The sequence below is a fragment of the Puntigrus tetrazona genome, chromosome 23, assembly GCF_018831695.1.
Source record: "Puntigrus tetrazona isolate hp1 chromosome 23, ASM1883169v1, whole genome shotgun sequence".
NCBI lineage: Eukaryota > Metazoa > Chordata > Actinopteri > Cypriniformes > Cyprinidae > Puntigrus > Puntigrus tetrazona.
In genome coordinates, this window is record NC_056721.1 from 1,651,419 (window position 1) to 1,670,640 (window position 19,222).

Here is a 19,222-nt window from a genome sequence, read left to right on the forward strand (position 1 = left end):
GACCCTAACGTTGTTTTTTTTTTGTTCTGTAAAATGTCCTGTTGTTTTGGTGATGTATGCATAACCTGAAAGCTGATTAAGCTTTCCAGGGATATATGGTTTGTTAAGACAGGACAATATTCGGGCCAAGATACAGCTATTTGAAATCTGAGGGAGCAAAAAAAAAAAAAAAAAAAGTGAAAGTTGTCCAAATAAAGTCTTTAGCAATGCATAAAACGAATAAAATAAATATGTTTTCTATATTTACCTTAAAAAAAAACATATTCACAGAACATGACCTTTACTTAATATCCTAAGGTCTTATGGAATTTCAGAAAAATTAATAATATCACGCATCTCACAGTCTTATGCTTAAAAGGTTCTCCCTAAAACTGGTTTTGAAAAAGCATTGTTTTGGTTATTTAATTCAGATGGTCTTCTTTTTACATGTTAAGAATTCTTAGCAAAATATATTTTCCATTGCCATTAAATATCTATTTAATAGTGCTTAAACAAACAAAACAAAAAAACCAATCCTTTCAATAATTATAACAGATCAGTAAGAACCCTTTTCTAGAATAGTGTTGCTTGAAATATATATATATATATATATATATATATATATATATATATATATATATATATATATATATATGTGTGTGTGTGTGTGTGTGTGTGTGTGTGTGTGTGTGTGTGTAAAATATTATGCAAGCATAAGCCAGAACCAGCCATTAATTACTCTTGGCACTGACCAATTTTTTTTGTTTTGTTTTTATTTTTGTGAAACATTGATGAAAATGTTATATGCAATAATGTCTTTTAGGCATTATTGAAATTATTAAGACACATTAAGGCATTGTTGATTATAAGTTAAACGGACCCACACTTTTTGGGTTTGTTTTACATTTTAATGCCTTAATTTAATATTCAGTAATATAAATTCGATTTGAAAAATCTTTTTTTTTTTTTTTTTTTTTCTAGCATTTAAAATTTGGTGAAGCATACTGAGTCCATATTGCCCTCAAAGAAACTATTCGCGTTGTATTTATTTATTTTTTTTGTGACTGAATTGTACTGAATGTGTTTTTCTACCTCACGGTCGAGCGATTCATTTCCACAATCTCGAAAAGAACCGGTTCAAATCCGTGATTCGCTCGCGAATCGGACAACACTTGCCATGTCGCACTCATAACTCTTCATTAAAACACTACACGCAAACACTCGCTTCTACACTGCAGTCATCTGTTCACCCACTACTATTTCTGCCGTCAGTCAGATAAGGTTGTAGTATGTATTTCCTCATGCGATCAGCTGAGTTATCGCTCCTCCCATCCCAACAGTGAATCTCACCGGACTTCAAGAACACGGAACACGGCGCAGCAGACATGGCCATGCTCAAAACAGAGCCTCAAACTGACGTGATCGATGCAGAATACGAGGACTACCTCTGTCCCGTGTGTTTGGAGATATTTATCTCTCCGATGACCACGGGCTGCGGACATACGTGAGTACGCTTTTGGTCTCGCGCCTTTGCAGCGGGAACTTCTCGACTGACATGTTGATTAGTTTCATGTTAATCAAGTTATCGCGTGAAACCGAAGCGCGGGCTCCATGTCGTGTAACTTCATCTTGATGTGATCGTGTCGAATAATCGAAAACGAATGCAGTTGTGACGAGAGTTGTGATGAGGCAGGAATTGGTTACTTTCAGTTTTGCTTCTTGTGTACTAAACTTGTGCTGCGTGGGATGCTGGGAGTTGTAGTGCCGCTCGCTTAATTAAGCCTATGCTCGAGCAAACGACAATACTCAGGCTGTCATCGAATATAATAGCTTGCTTTTGCGTATGAACCGTAAAAGAAAGAATTGTAAACAAACATAACAGTAGCAAAAGTGATACATAGAGAAATGCCTTGATTAGTTATTGATATCTATCTATCTATCTATATCGGTTTATTACTTAAAATGGGGGGAAATCTGACTTATGTGTGCATGTAGGCCTAAATGTAGCCAAATGTGTGCATTTAAGAGGGGGCGGGGGTAACTAAAATCATATATATACATATATTTATTCTGAAATATTTTTTAGTGAAAGCATATCCTTTTCTTTTGGTCAGATTCTGTGAAAGCTGTCTTAAGGAGTGCTTGCGGCCTCAGAAACCCGTGTGCGCAGTCTGCAGGTCCGATCTGCACAAGTGGAATAAAGCAGATGATGTACAACATAAGATGAAAAGATCAATCGGAAAGTGCAAAGGCTGTAAAAATGAGGTGTGTGGGTGCATGTGTGTGAGCTAAACTGTGTAAGTTATATTATAATGCTGTGCTTATTCTGGTTAAGAACCACCCACTTAGTCCGGAAGAGTCTGTCAGACTGATATATAAATTGACCAATCACATTAGGGGGAATACATTCTATTACAACAATACTGTATTTTATGTTTAATTCTTTTAATGGGCGATGTTTGATATTTGTTAAATGATTTCCAGGGCATTTTTAAGTATATGGGTGCGATTTTTTCGAACACTGGTAAATATGCATGTTGTCCCGTGCCAGATTAATGCGTTGAATCAATACCTTCAAGCAGAAAAATAAGACATGGTAGAACTGTCATCGGTCACCAGAACAAAAGCCATCTTTACACTGCAGAAGTGGCCGCCGAATGCTTCTTAAATGGCATTTCGGTGTGTTATATATTTAATACGGCTCGTAGGTGTCGTGATTCCAGTTGCATGGTTGGTATTATTTAAACCCATTACATTTTGAAAGATTTTAAATCGCAAAAATAAATTAATTTAAATGTAAAACTAAAAGTTAAACGAGAATCGTTCAGTTTGAAATAAGGCAGCAGCTATTTGCAATAGAGGCTATTTACAGCGAGTCAAACCAAATTCGAACCCGAGTCGATCAAAATAGACTATTTGCACTTAGACACACCGTTAAAATATTTTATTCAGATACAAAGCAAGTGGCTGTCTTCATAAAACAGTTGAATCCTTCATTCAATTTGCCTCGAAAGCACGGATCTCCAGCATTTAGTTAGCGCTCACGATTACAGCTTGCTTCCTTTTGAACGCAATTTTCCTGCCAGACTGACCAAAACCTGTTCACCCTGACTTATTAGTATGCTCTTTCTACAAGTATTCTGTTTTCGGAGCTTTCGGTTTCCAAAAGTGCTTCGCAGCTTTACATGCATCAGATGGTTCGTGAACAGACTGTGGGTGGTCCTTGAGCTCAAATCCTTTTTTTTTTTTTTTTTTGGCAGGTTCTTTTGTCTGATATGAGAAGCCACACGGTGGCATGCTCTAAATATCAAGACTTCATCAAGGAAGGTATGAAGGCCCTTTCAAAGAACCAGCCTTCCATTGTCAGGTAATAAAACAGCTTTCAGTGTTTAAATGCTTTCTACAAAAAGTCATCACAATCGCGCGTCACTGCTTCACGCATCGATCGAAAAAAAGTGGCTCTAATTAAATCCTGCTTCCTGCAGTTCAGTGCCGAACCGTCACACCTTCACCTGTCCCTTCTGTAACAAACAGAACTTTGACCAGGATGGTCTGGTGGAGCACTGCACCTCGAAGCACGCGCACGACCCGCGTCAAGTGGTGAGCATTTTCATTTGCAGCGCCGTATTTGTGAAAAAGCTATGTAGTGGATCGGTTTGAAATGGGTTACGTAGCCACTTCCGAGCTTCTTGTACTCTGTTAAGTTGCAGAGGAGATCATTTGAAAGTACATCTTTGAATATCACCGAAGGGGAATACATATCACGGGGTGACCATAAGAGCCGTTTTCCCCAGACACGTCCTGGCCAGGATTTATATATTGCCTAAAATATCTCCGTTTTAGCTTTGTTTGCGTGCAGGCCGATCTGTTCCTTATATTTTCAAAACGCTCTCGAGGTACTTTGAATCAAAGCGTTACAGAAATCCTGGCAAGGACGCAACCGGGAAAAATGGCACGTACGGTCGTAACCTATCAGCAGTCGTGACCCTTGTTTCCACTCCTGCAGGTTTGTCCGATATGTGCCTCAATGCCCTGGGGTGACCCTAACTACAGGAGCGCCGACTTCTTTCAGCACCTCAGAATAAGACACGCGTTTTCCTATGACACTTTTGTGGTGAGTAGAATACAGTATTTACGTGCTCTGCTTTTCCAGTGTTAAAAGAAACGTAAAATGGTCAATGTTGAGACAAAAAACCCTGTTAATAATATTTCTGTATCTAGTTATGATGGATCTTGCTGTTAGATTTGTTGTGATTTAACATACAGTATGTTCTGTTCTCCAATCCAATAATTAAACGTACATAACTTACTATCTCTGCTATAAACAATATAAAGAGCTGTAGCCGATATCAGTTTAATAAGGTTGGAACCCTCTTTTCTTCTTTAAGGGTTTATTTATTTATTTGTAACTTTTTTTTGCTGTATTTACTGTCTAAAATTTAAAAAAGAAAGAACGAAATAGAGCATTATTATTATTAATAATAATTTTTTGTGATTTTCAAGTTCTGTTAAATTGCAATTATGATCATCATAAATATTGTGAATTACCAAAAAAAAAAAATTTAACTGAGCAGAGATTTATTTGTAGTAAACTATGTATGTTTATCCAAACACTGTATAGAACGCGCAACGGAATAGATATTAATGTTTATATTTAAAAAAAAATTAGAGTTTTGTCTATAGCCACATTTTTTTTTCTTTCCAGTGGAAATGCTCGGGAAAATAGCCGAGCAAAAAGCAAACTCAAACTACTAAATAAACAATTGCGCCATTTATTAATATCATAAACACATTACTTTTTAAGTGACAATATATTACTTTTTATTTCAAATATGAAGTTGAGACTGTCAGTGGTCTGAGCTGAGACCGCTTGTAACAACCTTTTTTTTTTGTGTTGTTAATTATTATTATTATTATTAGGATTATGCTACAGATGAGCAAACCATGATCCAGGAAGCCCTACAGCGCTCTCTCTTGGAAAACTGATGTGAGGGACGCCTGGATCTCCAGCTGAACTTAACACAACCAAAAATCAATGCGTATGCTTAAAAGATGAACAAACTACGTTGGGATTCAGGGCTATTCTGTTTTACTGTTCTGCCTAATGTCAGTCACGCCAGAGTTCCCGATGGTGTCATTTTGGTGATTTGAACTGGGTATATTCCATATATTCATGTATAAAATGGTCCCATGTACATTCGTAGGTCCATATTCTGCCCATCTATAATTACGAATGATATACCTGATTTGAGTATAGTTCGCGTATCAGATTGTCAGATTTCGTGCCACTGGAACGAGACGGTCTGATACATGAGCTCGTGAAAGAACTGTAATAAAGCAAACCTTGTCTAGTGTAAAAATATTGATATTGAATCATTAGGTCATTCTTTTAATCTTTAGAGTGACATCTGATTCGGAGGCAGTTTAGAAGAAGCTTTTTTTTTTTTTTTGGTCGGTTTGCTTTGTTTTGTATTGTTCTGTTCAGCTGAACCTGATAGAGGTGTGTTTTGACTTTGAGATTAGTCTGAAATTAGTCTGTATTGCCCAGTAGGGGACAGTATTGTATCATCAGTCCGCCGTATCGTTTATCGTCTCTGTACTCTCTGACCTAAGCAGTGCTCGCTAAGTGTAGTGCAGCTGTTGGCAAGTCCATGGCTTGATCTGCCTTGTCAACCGATGGGATCTGCCCTTAAAGGGACAGTTCACCTAAAAGAGAAAATCGTGTCGTTAATCCAAACCTGTATGTATTTGTGTACCGTGCGAAAGACGGACAGTGCGAACTATCTTCCGTGTTTCACATGAGAAAGAATCGTTCGGCAGACAATGAGACAATTTCCATTTCGTATGAGCTACCCTCTCTTAACTCTGTTAATAGCGTATATAGCGGTTCAACTGTTTATGGTAGAGTTCAAATTAGTTTAAAATCCTAAAATCTATCGAACAAACGTGTAATGTTCCGTTCCATAAAGTCAAACTTGTGTTGCATGCTGAAGTTAAATCATATCCTGTGCCTGTTTCGTTCATGTGCTGTTCGTGTGTTCCTTGGGTGGTCGTGTGCCTTTTCTCAAAAGCCTGTTTCAAATGAAACTGTTATACATTTGCATCACATTACATGACTATATGCTGCATTTTGTCGGTTTTCTGTTGTTCTAATTCGTCTCTGGATAAAAGCATCTGCTAAATGTAGCGACGCTTGTTATAGCGTTATCTTTTCTCAATCCTCGATTGTGTTACCGGAAGCATTTTTTTATAAAAACACACTTCGTTCCCCCTCCACATATCGCTTTCCCCCCACTTGTTCGATGCATATGCATTCAACGCGAATCTCTCTCGCTCTCGTCCGCTCTAACTCCATTACTGTTGCTCATTTCCTGTCCCCTAGCGACTGTCAGCTCTCATGTCTGAAGGTGCTAAATCCTGATAAATTAATGCTCTTTAATTATTTAAACACTGGACCTGAAATCACTGTGAGTGATTTACACCGGTGTGTTAGACACGTTGGGCCAGAAACAACACCCACCTCTCTGATGGATGACTAAATGGAGGGGGAGCTGTAACAGTTACAGGATCTTTCCCAGAAATCCTTCTTTCTTGTTTTTGAACGGATGCCCATCTCGAAATTGCATATCATTGTGGAAATACATGTGGTTTTTCAGGCTGATGGAACCCTTTTCAGTTCCTTACCCGCTTAAAGGATAAATTAAATTAGTATAAACTGCAGAACATACAAGAAGATATTTTAAAGAACGTAGGTAACCAAACAAGTTCCTCATCCCTATTGACATCTGCCCCTTTACTATCTATCCCATGAGACCACAGAAGAAGATTTCAAAATGGCGGTAAGACAACGCGACTGATTCAGGTGGATCACTTGAGATTATGCAGTACACACCCATATTCATACTCGGACAGTGTGCGATTTTGAACATAAATCTGGAGCTGATTTGAACATCACCAATTTTGAAATGACTTATTTGGCCCACCCTAGCCCCCTCTGCTAAAGTCAAAAACTCCATATTGGGAAAAAATGTTTCTTAATAATAAACCTAAGATGCTTTGTAGAACCTAAGCTCTCAGTATGCCTCAATATTGCTTTTTCAACTCCTTTATTAGGGGTTTGTCTGGATAAAGTGTTAATTGGACTTCTTTGTGAGTGACAGGGGAATTTATGATGAAACTCTTCCCGGCAATCAGTGGAAAGCAGCAAGTTTATTTACACGGTCCACAGGGACAGAAGATGCTTCAACTTAACGTTTGTTGTCTTTCCTTCCCACACACTGTTTCAGTAATTAGTTTTCAGATCTCCATCAGGTCTCCTGCCTCTACACAGTAAATTCTCTAACCTGCTTGATGTTTTCTTTTTTCCTTTTTTGTCTTTAAGATTTCTCCTTTCTTCTTTCCTGGTGTTTTTTTTTTTTTTTGCTCCTGGCAGCTGTAGAAGTTCTCTAAGTTTGATCTAGCAAGTTACTGTAGGGCTTCCAGGCAGGAAGGAAATGGTCCTGCAAAACACCGTCTCTTGCTCTCGCTGTCTCTTTTTGGTGGCAGTTATTTTAAGGGAAGACAGAGGCGGGGGTGAGGGGAGAAGAAAGTGAACATACTGAATGAAATTTTCATAAAGTTGAGCATGTGGTTTCTTTGATGAGAGAATGTGAAATGGTGTTAAGTCTCAGGGCTGTGTTGAAGCGGCAATTAGCGTAGCATGTTCCTCCTGGAGGCTTGTGCCGTGAGAGAGACGAAGGCTTTGTTTTCCTCAGATGTGTCATGCCCAGATTCACACTCATGCCTCCGTTTCTCGTGTTCCCTTCTTCAGTCATCCACGTAGTCTCCGGAATCATCCATCACCTGTTGGAAGTGAATGTGATGACGAATACTCATCATTGTATCTGCCGGTGAAGTAGAACTAAACAGACGGTGTGACTAGGCCCAAATCTGTTCCTCGAGAAAATTTGCAGCCATCAATCACATATTCAAACATATGCATGCATCCTCATATTTTAGTTTATAATCATTTCAACTACCACCTACCTACATTTTAGCGAAATTCCAAAAAATGTATTTATATATAATTCTCATAGCAATTTCCAATTAAAATTAGCATCAGTAAAACACGCACACGTTATTTCTTTTTACACAAGTTATGATTAAAGTTCATTATTAGATTGTTAGACCGTGGTATGACCTCAAAAGGTCCATACGTGTGGCTATACTAAAACAGTAAACTTGCTCAGTAGCTCACCTGGTACAGCATTCCACACAGAGTTTAAGTCTCTTAAAACAAAAAAGATACTTAATCAAGCTGGAATGGTCTGTTTTGGCTTCTGTTAATACTCTCTGCACATCCTTTACATATAATGTAATTTTGATGCTTATAGTACCGGCCGTTTCATTTACAAAGCACACTGGACAGTGTCGCAAAACATACATTTTCTTCGCAAAAAAGTGAATATCCTGTTTTATTGTACCTTTGTCATGTTAAACATTGTTAAAATGTACGCCACATTTTGCAGGCTTGCACAGAAGTCACTTTCCAGATGACTTCTTTCGTGAAATTCCAGATTACGTGGATTCCTATTGAAATAACTGGATATTGGCTGTGAAAATTTGACAAAAAGCAGTAAATGCAAGCCAATTTTAAGAATCATTGTATCTGCTTTTCTGGTCGTTATGTGGTTACATTACATCAACAACTGGAAATAAAATAACTCTTCAAAAACATATTTTCTGCAGACGTGTGTCGGAATCGTTCCGCAGTCTATCATTAGATGTTTCTTGACTCTGTATAGCCAGTACCCATTGAACTCTCTTTCACATCAGAATGCTGATGAGTTACCTCTTAATATATGTTCCCATTAACATGGTGTTCACTCGCGGCTGTGTACTGTTTATCTTCTCATATTTGTGCCTGGAAAGTGTAAGGTCTCTCTCCTTCATATTTTGCTGATCCAGGTATATCTGTGCGTTTTGATCAAAGCGCGGGGAGCTTGCTCGCCGCCAAAATTCCTCAACGTCAGGAGAAAGAGGAAGCCCAAAACAGGAATCCCGCCACATGCCCTGGCGGTGCGCGCACGGCACGGCAGGTTAATCCTTTCAAATGTTTGAACAGAAATGGCCACCGGGCATCCCCGACTTCAAGACCCAGTCTGCACGACTCTTCCGCTGCTAAACTCCTGCCGTCCAACTTGCACTTCTTCCTGTGTGGCTGCCTGTATGTGGGAAGTGGTCCTGGCTTTGATTTTATAACGCCTGAAACCAACCTGGCACTGAATCAGCTCCTACCGCTCACCAGGCTTTTTAGGTTTACACACGTTAACTTCCTGTGCTACACACCAGCCTTCAAATGCTTTAAAGAGAGAAAGGGGAAGGAAATAAAAGAGAGATGCCTGTGAAAGTGACCTCCAAATATGAGGGAAGAGCATGTCCATAGGAAACACATAAGTACTGAGATCTGTTATTTTGCAGTCTTGTTCTCCTATGGCTAAATGTTTATTAGCATGCGCAAATTAATGCATGGACATATTCTAGACCCCTTAACAACTGCCCCCCGTACCTAACAGAAAACTCATAGTATTAATATGGGTTTCGTAATATAAATCTTTCTGTCTTTCTTTCTCCTTTTTCTTATTTTATTGAAAAAAATGATTATAAAAGGTGAGTAAAAATACCAATTACAAGAAAATATTCTTGTATTTCACCTGTACCCATGACCCATTGATGCTGTTCCGCTAGAGATTCACGTTTCACGCAGACCTCAGATGTCAAACTAAAGTAAACCAAATTTCTAATCATTTCTCATCACATTTTTAAACGTCCATTCGATAATTTTACACAGCGAATAAAACTCTCCCTGTTGGGAGTCTTTCAGTCATTTAACAGCTCAGAGCTGTGGTCTGGTGGTTAGCACGCAGTATCTCAAGGACAAGGAAACCAGGGTTTAAATCCAGACCACTGGGTCCTGTTTCCACTTTGTGTATCTTTGCTGTCAAAAAAAAACCTCGTCGTGCAAAGAATCAGAGATCGTTTAATTAAGTAAATGCTTGTTGCTGTGGGAACGGGAGTTTGCTATCTGCGCAGCAGCAGTTTTTGTATTTGATCAGATGAATTGAAAATTTGATCCACTTTGAATCTGAGAGCTTTGGAATTTGGCCTGGAGATGATGTATTTGATTATAATTGCAGCCTTTCGTCTTTTTCGCTGCATTATACATGTGGCAGCGGTGACTGCAAATGCCACGTGGTTTCTGTGGTAAAGGAGTCTGGGTACGGATGGGTAAGGAGATGTTTCACTGCCAGGAAGGAGAAGAGCAGACCCATGCAGAGAGGAATGGCCATATATTGGAGATGGACAGTGAATATCCTCAGCAACCTCACTGGTGTATGAAGTCACAGCACTGTGGCTCTGGAAACATGCTTTCACCGATGCAGGCGTTCACCGATGCCATCCTCCTCAGTTCTTCTTTTCCAGTCTATATTTTACTTGATTTGTAAGTGATTCACCAGTGGCGTATTTCAAAAAGCAGTGTGTTTAATGGTCACTCTGCGATTGTTTGATGCAGATATTTTTTGCAATACATTTTTTTGAACTCGCCGTTGCCATTTTTCCTAAGTGCAGAAACAGATTTTCGAGCTTAAAGTGACGGCAACCGGTCTCTAATAAAAAAATAATTATAAAATCAATTAGTATTCTTCTTTTTTTTACACATAGGGTTGGCTGTAAAGGCTGATAAGATGGTCTGAGAAAGCACACGTTATGCCCAATTAATCATCTTTTTAACACTGTTATATATCAGAAGACCAGCTCTCTCGTGTGACATCTACGGATCATGTAAACACATGCTGGATGCTGGATGAGGAATGGAAGATGGAAAAGAGAAAAGAGTGGAAGCTAATTTTGTTCACCTCCCTCTTGTGAAATTCGTAAAAAGGGAGTGTATGAAAGTGTCTCGGGATGGCGAGGCCCAGGGCTATTATTCCCACATTAATTTTTCTATTTGAATTCAAGCCTCGCTGGGAAAGACTTCGGGAGGGGCTGATGGGACGCAGGGAATTGCGGGCTTTCTGCGAAAGGGGGCTGCAGAGGCTTTAATGCCCAACAGGGGAGGCAATTTCACTTCCCAAAACACCACCTAACTATGTCTTTCACATCTGCCTCCTACTAAAACCTGGTTTAAGAAGAAACTCTCTCCCTCGCTCATCCCCGAGCCTGCCAGCTCCTCCAGCCCTCCTCCCGGCCATCTCCAACCTCCGCACCGCCTCTGGACGTGTTCCTGTTAATTAGGAACCATCTACGTCTCAGAACATCTCCTTTATAAAAATATTTGTGCTTTTCTCTCGTTCATACACAACACGCTGCCGTTCTGATTAAGGACGAGAATCATAACGAGTTTGAATCTGGTTAGCAGATCCATTCCATAATGATTCTTTGTGTACCTGAAGGATACTAATCAAATACACCAAAAATCTGTTTGTTTCTTTATTATTTAAATTGGCATTTATCATTCAATGTATCTTTAACTATACGATGCTGTCATATAATTGAATTGAATATTAGCAGCATTCAGTCAGGAATTACAAAAAAAAAAAAATAAATCATTTTGTGAACTGGGCCACACAACTAAATCAAGAAATTAATTATTTTATTCTTCAATATGAGGTTTTATTCAGAGAATCATGCAAGTATATATATATATATGTATATATATATATATATATATATATATATATATATATATATATATATAATACTAGTAGTTGTATATACTAGCAGCATGTATATTACTATTATATTACCAATTTATTAGTATTATACAATAGTATTATGAATGCCTTACTGTACATCACTAATCATACACAATACCTAAACTTAACAACTACCTCACTAACTATTAATAAGCAGCAAATTAAGAATTTATTGAGGGAAAAGCCATAGTTAACAGTTAACAAGTCTTACCTATTCTAAAGCGTATATTATATGTATATATTAGGTTCTTATAACTGAACATAAATGTAGAAGCTTGTCTTAAAAGAAAATTTCAGACAACGCTCTTCACATTTGTTCAGTTCAGGAATATGATATATTTCAAATAATAACCAGATTCGAATAAGCACTAGTTGAGTCTACTGCTTTGACAGTGATTTCTGGCATGTGTGACGTGTGAAAGAACAGTGTGGAAATAGAGAGGGAATCAATCACCAGTGCCATAAAGCAGGTTTGTTTAGTGTAATGTTGTTCTGGCTGTCATAAACCAGGTTAGTGCGGACACATCGCAACCGGTGATTGATGACACCCGGCTTCTGAAACTTATGCTGTCTTAGGTACACTGGGTGCATCATCCTCTTTCTGCATCGAAAAGAAGTTATAAATACATTCACACATTCGCGCACGCTTGTCATAGACTAGCACCCATTCATCTACAAAAAGGAACCCAGAAAGGAAGTAGCTTACAATGCCTTGAGAACACACACCACACAATAAGTAACCCATCTGAACACTCTCTCATCATTTCTATTTAGACCTCCCATTTCTCTTTGATTTCAATCACTGGTGTGTCTCCTGCCTCTGTTTTTACTCAATAGGGGAAAAAAGTCGCAGTTAGCTCATCTGTCAATCAAAGCACATAAGTTGTCTGTTACGCGCCATACACCTCCACAAGCTCGCGGCTCAATTATTAACGGGCAGGTACTAAGGCAAACTGCTGACGGGACGCCCCCTCTTGACAGCTCATTTGAAAGACAATGGCCCCATGCCCCCTCCACCCCCCACTTAACTTGTCAAAGCAGTGAAAGCACCTTGAATCTGCCTGGCGTGACGTCAATTACCAAGCCATTAGAGAGAAGGATATCACCATTTAAGAGAGAGATTTATGAAATCGCCGGCCCAGAGTTTGCTTCTTTCTCAGCAAGTTTTATAAACACGAGCCGGTATTACTGTGTGTTGATATAAAGGAGGGACGGGGGGCATTTCCCCCCCTAACTCTTCAAATGATTCATATAATAATACGTATTAGAAAGAAAATTAGCTAAGGTAAAATGTTGGTCTACATCCGATTAAAAAATACATATAAAAATGTAACTCTTTAAATTATGTGTGGAAATAAATGATTGATTGTTATGCATATAAATGAATTCAATTTGAACTTATTTGTAAAATAATTCTGCGGTACAAGCCTGTTGATAAGTTTAATTGTATTGTCAGTTACTTCGTCGTATACAGTGAAATTAAATTTGTAATGTAAAATATTGTTTTGTTTATTATTATTATTATTATTATTATTATAAAAATGAAAAGGGTCAAGTTTGTTGAATTATGTACATTTTTGTACCACTGTGTACATTTTCATACACAGCTCTTACTTTGTTAAAAAGGAAGTTTATTATTTTATTTGTATTGCACTTCAAACCATAAAAGTTCATTTTCAAAGCAACTGTGATAGCAGATAATAAAATATGAATTAATAAAAATGTCATAAAAATGTACCAAAGAGCACTTTAAACTTCAGCTAACTGTATTTATATAAACTTAATGTCATCCCATGTCTGAAACCCCGTTAAATTATTCTTTACAGTAACATTCTGGCAACTACAGGTGCCAGTGCTGAACCATAAATTCAACAAAGCATTCAACAAAGATCAGAAATGAGCTGCCAATTTTTAATGTGCAAATCTTAGTTTTTTAAATTACGTTCTAAAGTTGTCATGTAAGACTTCCGGGAATCCTGAGTGACAGCTGATACATTCTGACAGAAGAGTGTGACTCTTTTGACTGCCGTGTGATTAAAGATCACTCACACGCGGTTGCAAGTGTCATTTATGCTTTGTGATACTGAAAAAAAACCCATCCAGATTTATAAATATAAAAGAGAGTAGAATCAAAGCACTAATGTGTTAAAAAGTTATCACAGTTACACGTCATTTGTCATAATACAACAAAGAAAACGACGACTTTCTACGACTGCAGCAACTTTCTTTGCAGTACTTTCCTACGACGGCATATCTGCTTTACATCATGATGGAAGATACAAATAACTGGTATGATCAACGGTGTCCCTCAAGGGCGTGATCGCGAAACAAACCGTCACGTCACAATAACGAACCACCCCTGAGCTCTCCGTCTGAACGTCTCCATTCCGCTCTTTTAGAGCTCAGTTGTCTGCGGTGGAGTTTCTTTCCCTTCTTTTGAGAAGCGACGACGCAGGCAGATCTGTCATTCCTCTTTTCTTCAATGCTGCCACACACCTTCCTCCTCTCAGATATGCTCAATAATTAACCAGGCAGGTAGGGAGTCGTCGAGATGAAGCGCAGGTGGCCTAGGGTAGACGGCTTTGAAGAAGGGTAGGCATGATTGTTGATTTTTGATTGAGGTGGGAATGATGGTTTGACAGAGCCGTCATTGGAAAGATCAACGTGGGTGTTATTACGCCTTAACGTGGGCCTCACATTAGCAGATATAGGCTTTGTTCAGACAGGCAGCAAAAATCTGTTTCTTGGCATATCTGAATCCGTTTCGTTTTTGGTAGTTTGGGCCAGTGGTTCCCAACCTGGCAAAAGTGAAACCTGATACTCATTTCAGTTCTTGGAGTCTCTACTAATGAGCTGAGGAATAGATTCAGGTGAGTTTGATTATGGACTCATAGGCTACGTTCCAGTTTGAAGGGCTTGTACTCATGCCCTAATCCAGGGGTGTCAAACTCAGTTTCCAGAGAGCTGCATCCCTTCAGAGTTTAGTTCCAATACTGCTTCAACACACATGCCAGGCGGTTTTCAAATAAGCCTAAATGACTTGATTAGCTGGATCAGGTGTGTTTAATTAACCTAGGAACCTAGGTGTGCTGTTTGACACACTCCGTCAGTTTAAACCCCATTTGGAATGCACTTCTGTGTCATCTTGCAGAGCCAGTTAAGGTTTAACAAACTAAACATGAGCAAAGAATCACAGTAGCAACAAGTCCATCAGTAGTCCCCTTTTTTTCCACTTTGCACTTTGGTTTTGAATGACTCTTCAATGTTGCGACCATAAGTCTATTCGTACCAAAGTGACCTACGGAGGTGGATTTATCCAGTTTGGAGTGTCCAGGACCAGGGCTGGGAACTACTGGTAACAAAGACACACGTGATATGTGTACCTAGAAAGCGTGCCACACTAGTCCTCAAAAGTGATATACATTTTCAAGTTCAAGTGTTCGTTTTTAAATAAGTTTGGCTTTAAATTTTATGTCATGCTGACAGCTGGGACTGACAGCTTCTCTTCATTAAGAGACTGGAATTGCATTTACCTTATTTTAATGCAAGCCTCTTATACGGCAATCAGTAGACAAAAAGGTGGAGAAGTTAGGCTCATTTAAAAAGGGTCAAGGGCGTCTGCAGGAGCGTGGGCAGAATGTGACTACTGCGCAGACCCAAAGCAGCTTAATACCCAAGCCCTATTGGGACAATGGCAGCTTGACTTTTCTTTAATGGAAGTTCCGTCGTCCATCTTTTTTTTGCAGTCTATGGTACCCAGGCTCAGTGGAAAAATGTGCCTCAACCAACATTTCTGCAACTCAAAAAAACAAAATGAGCACTAGAGGCAGTAAAACACTTGGACGGACATTAGCCGAGCAATAACTAGAGATGCTAGATAAAAAACAAAAGAGGAAAATGTCTGCAGAACAATAAAGGCTTATTAAGAAGTACTGTAGTTCCTGTGCAAATATCAGTTCTAGCACTGAAGAGAAGTAAAAGAGCGGGAAGGACTGCAATCAGACAGAGGTTGCTTTGTTTCTTCTGGATAGTTGAGTAACATTGGTTCTGTTTGTTTAACAGAACTATAGTAAGTATGTGTGGGGCGGAGCTATTCAAAATAGGGTTGTTTTTGCTTTGGTGATTTCGAATATAAATCACTTACCTTGCTGTCAATGTCATACATTGTCGCATAACACAATAATTTTGCTCGATAACAAAAGGGATTAAAACCATATTATTAAGATTAAAATAGCACGGCTGCTACTATTATTATCCCAACTGCACATTTTTAGTGAGTTGGGATATCCAGAATAAGTGGCTTGTAATCACTTGATTGGCTCCCAGAATGGTCAAAAATTCTGTTTATCTTCATTGACAGTTACTCATGTTTGTTTCTTGGCATCTTGCTTATGATTACAAGACTACAATAACTAATGGTGTAGATACAGCAGAAACAGTCTGCACTTCACCAACAGATGCGATTTTATATACAGAGCGTCGTAAAGTTTGGATCTGAAATCCAAATGGGATTTGTGTGAACAAAGCCTAAATCAAGCCTAAAAATCTTTTCACAAAAAACGATTTTGCTTTAAAATCTCGATCTCTCGGCATGGTGCTTTTTGACGAGAGTTCTGTCACGCTGTCAGTGAAGACAAGCTCTTTCAGATTTGCTGGGGTACCCGGCTAAACATTAACACTACTCCTGCCCCTTTAGGCCGGAGGACACCCTTACCCAGGTGGAGGGACAATAACGGGGAGCACTCCTCATTGCCCTGCATTTATTTGTACCATCAGCAGATTCTTTTCTTTCTTTGACATGTTTATGGCCGTGTTTTTCAGCCCTCGCTCACACAATTCGTTCTTTTCTGTCTTTTCTTACCCAACGTGTCTCTCATCTGCACATTTTTGGCATTCCCCGTCATGAGTTTCTCAGGGAGTGTTCTAGAAGAGGGGAAAACAAGCGCGGCTTTAAAGTTTTCCCGTAATGGCCGAGCGGGCCGAGGGGAAGCGTTCTCCCGGAGGGACGGAAAGACAGGAAGGAGCTCTGGCAGAGGCTCTGGGTCAGAGGACAGCAGGGAAACGGTCAGGACATCATGTGAGGACAACACCACGCAACAATCACGGGGACTGATGCTAAACAGCCATTACCCATTACACACGGCTTTTTTTATTCATTCATTAATGTGTGTATTAGTGTTAGAGATTAATAGATTGTTTACTTCATTTAGGGTTAATGCAAGAACAGAAGACTAACCTTTGGACTGTGTGAAAATACACATGCTATACACAAGAGAATATTGTGGTGTCACAGTGAAGGTATCGTATTTGATTTTAATATCATGGTACCTTAGTATGCTCCGTAGTACTGAATGATTACTTTGTTAATTTGCCATTGTATTTCATATGTTACTGAAAAGGGACTCTAGGGGCCCAAGCTGGATCCTGGAGGGGAAAACGAATGCGACTTCAACCCAAAGTGGAACAGTTTTGTCCCAGGTACATGAATTGCTTACTGTGGCCCATATACATATATATCTTAGATACATTTTTTTAAAATACATATTTTAGATCCTTTAATCCAACCCCATACTGGAAGTTAACTATTGATTTATAAAGTCGTACTTAATAGATTGTTAAAATAAAGTGTGATCATATGTTCCTACTGCCTAAAATGTTTAGTTATCATGTATATTATCATGAAAAGCATTGTCTCCGCTGTTAAATACGACATATTTGTCAGATATCTGTGTAAACGCTCGGCTCTGCATAGCTCCGTGCTGTCAGTCAGACACATCCTCTCTTTCACTTCTCTTCTATTGAATTATTAACTGCAGCTCAGGGGACTGAATGCTTTGTGCTGAGTGGACAGAGAGAAGATCCGGCTCCACATTGCCTCTGTTTTAGGAAGTCCGGCCATTCTGAGGAGGATTATGTGGACCGTCCCCCTACAGTAAACCCCCTCTATCCATTACACCTCTGTTACTGTCTGTCTGTGTCGGACCACAAATACAGCATATCTTTCCAGGTTAATTGTAAATGCAGTGAGTACAATCAACCATCGCTCATTCAGTCTATTGTTTCCCATCACGTTTAATGACGCATATACACTGATGTGGATAGAGAGTAACCTTGCTCTCATATATCCGGAGAGACATCAATTTCTAGGTAATTTTTGTCTAAACAGTTCAGCAAAAGGAAGCATTTCTCATCCACACACATGGCAGGAAATAGTACTCTTTTTTTTTTTGTATATTGCGATACTCTTATTTCCTGTTTTTTTCTTTTCGCCCAATATCTCGTCGAAATGAAATATTTATTGAATTCAAAAAATTACAAAGCTGATTCAGTTTGAATCATTTTTGACAAAGCAGCTTAATATCAGCTGTTCGTTTATAATTATTCCATTACGATTTTCTTTTCTGTGCATTGACCCTATATTTGATCGTAAATAAAAAAGTCACATTTTTATGCTTGTAATTATCATTATTCCTAAAGAATGTTTTTGTTTTAGCACAATATACTCTAAAGACAAACATACAAAATGTTTGTTTGTTTATTTATTTATTACTATTTTATAATACATTTATTATAACATTTTATATAATAGAAGTATACATGTATTTCACATTTATTTTTTCCATTACAGGTGATTTAAGAGTGAAAAATGAGTGAATTTTTTTTTTTGTGTGACATACACCCACATGTACTTATAAGTGGACAATCGTGTCAATATGTGGGGTGGTCTTTATTTTACATACGCCGTGACAGTCAATGAGGATTGATAGAAAATATACCCACAATTCCACAGTGCACTAATGGAAGTGCCACTGGCTGCCGCCCCCTCACCGGTGTGAGGGTGTCCCTGTGGAGGCTTCCTTAACCCCCCTTCAATCAATGATTAACCCCAGCAGTAATCAATGATTTTGCTGACCGTGATACATTACTGGAGTCTTGCAGCTGCCATGTATAGGAAACGTCTACTCTTTGCTTCAAGTGACGAAGCACATCCTATTCTGTCACACACACACACACACACACACACACACACACACACACTCCCCCTCCCAACTCTGTACCTGAATGCCAACACACTCACTGACAGGGGCTTCCCTCCTTTCTGGACCAGCTATGGCTCAGGACTGTGTGGGTGTTGGAATGAATCTTGTTTTAAAAGACACAGTAATACAGAGGGGAAAAAGAAAAAAAACGTAAGGAAAAGATTCTCACGACCCATTTCTTTAAAATCAACAGAGGAAAGACTGAGGATTCCCCCAACCCGTTCCATTTTTTGAGTAATATCGTCTTGCAGTGTCTTTTAAGGAAGATGTTTGTATCTAGCATAAAAAAATTATAAAATAATATAAAGTAACAAGCAAGTAAAAGCTCAATAATAATAATAATAATAACAATTTATTAATATATTATCCACAGGCTCATAGAAAATTAACTATTGTCATGATCTCCCAAAAGACATTCTACTGACTATATGTAACTTTTCAAGAACATGTCAACTTATTCTAACCCTA

At 38.7% G+C, this 19,222-nt stretch overlaps 1 protein-coding gene and 1 long non-coding RNA gene across 2 annotated transcripts; both read left to right on the plus strand.

The window, feature by feature from the left end:
- The first annotated feature begins 1,145 nt into the window (after nucleotides 1-1,145).
- Nucleotides 1,146-6,165, plus strand: rnf114 (ring finger protein 114). The gene is made up of 6 exons (XM_043224376.1): nucleotides 1,146-1,483; nucleotides 2,094-2,244; nucleotides 3,240-3,346; nucleotides 3,465-3,579; nucleotides 3,986-4,093; nucleotides 4,900-6,165. The coding sequence occupies exons 1-6, from the start codon at nucleotides 1,365-1,367 to the stop codon at nucleotides 4,963-4,965; spliced, it is 666 nt and encodes a 221-aa protein (XP_043080311.1). The 5' UTR covers nucleotides 1,146-1,364; the 3' UTR covers nucleotides 4,966-6,165.
- Nucleotides 6,166-12,390: 6,225 nt separating this feature from the next.
- LOC122328611 lies at nucleotides 12,391-18,176 on the plus strand. Its single transcript, XR_006247814.1, has 4 exons — nucleotides 12,391-16,791; nucleotides 16,925-17,012; nucleotides 17,114-17,192; nucleotides 17,531-18,176. It is a non-coding gene; the product is annotated as an uncharacterized LOC122328611 (long non-coding RNA).
- Nucleotides 18,177-19,222: the final 1,046 nt, after the last annotated feature.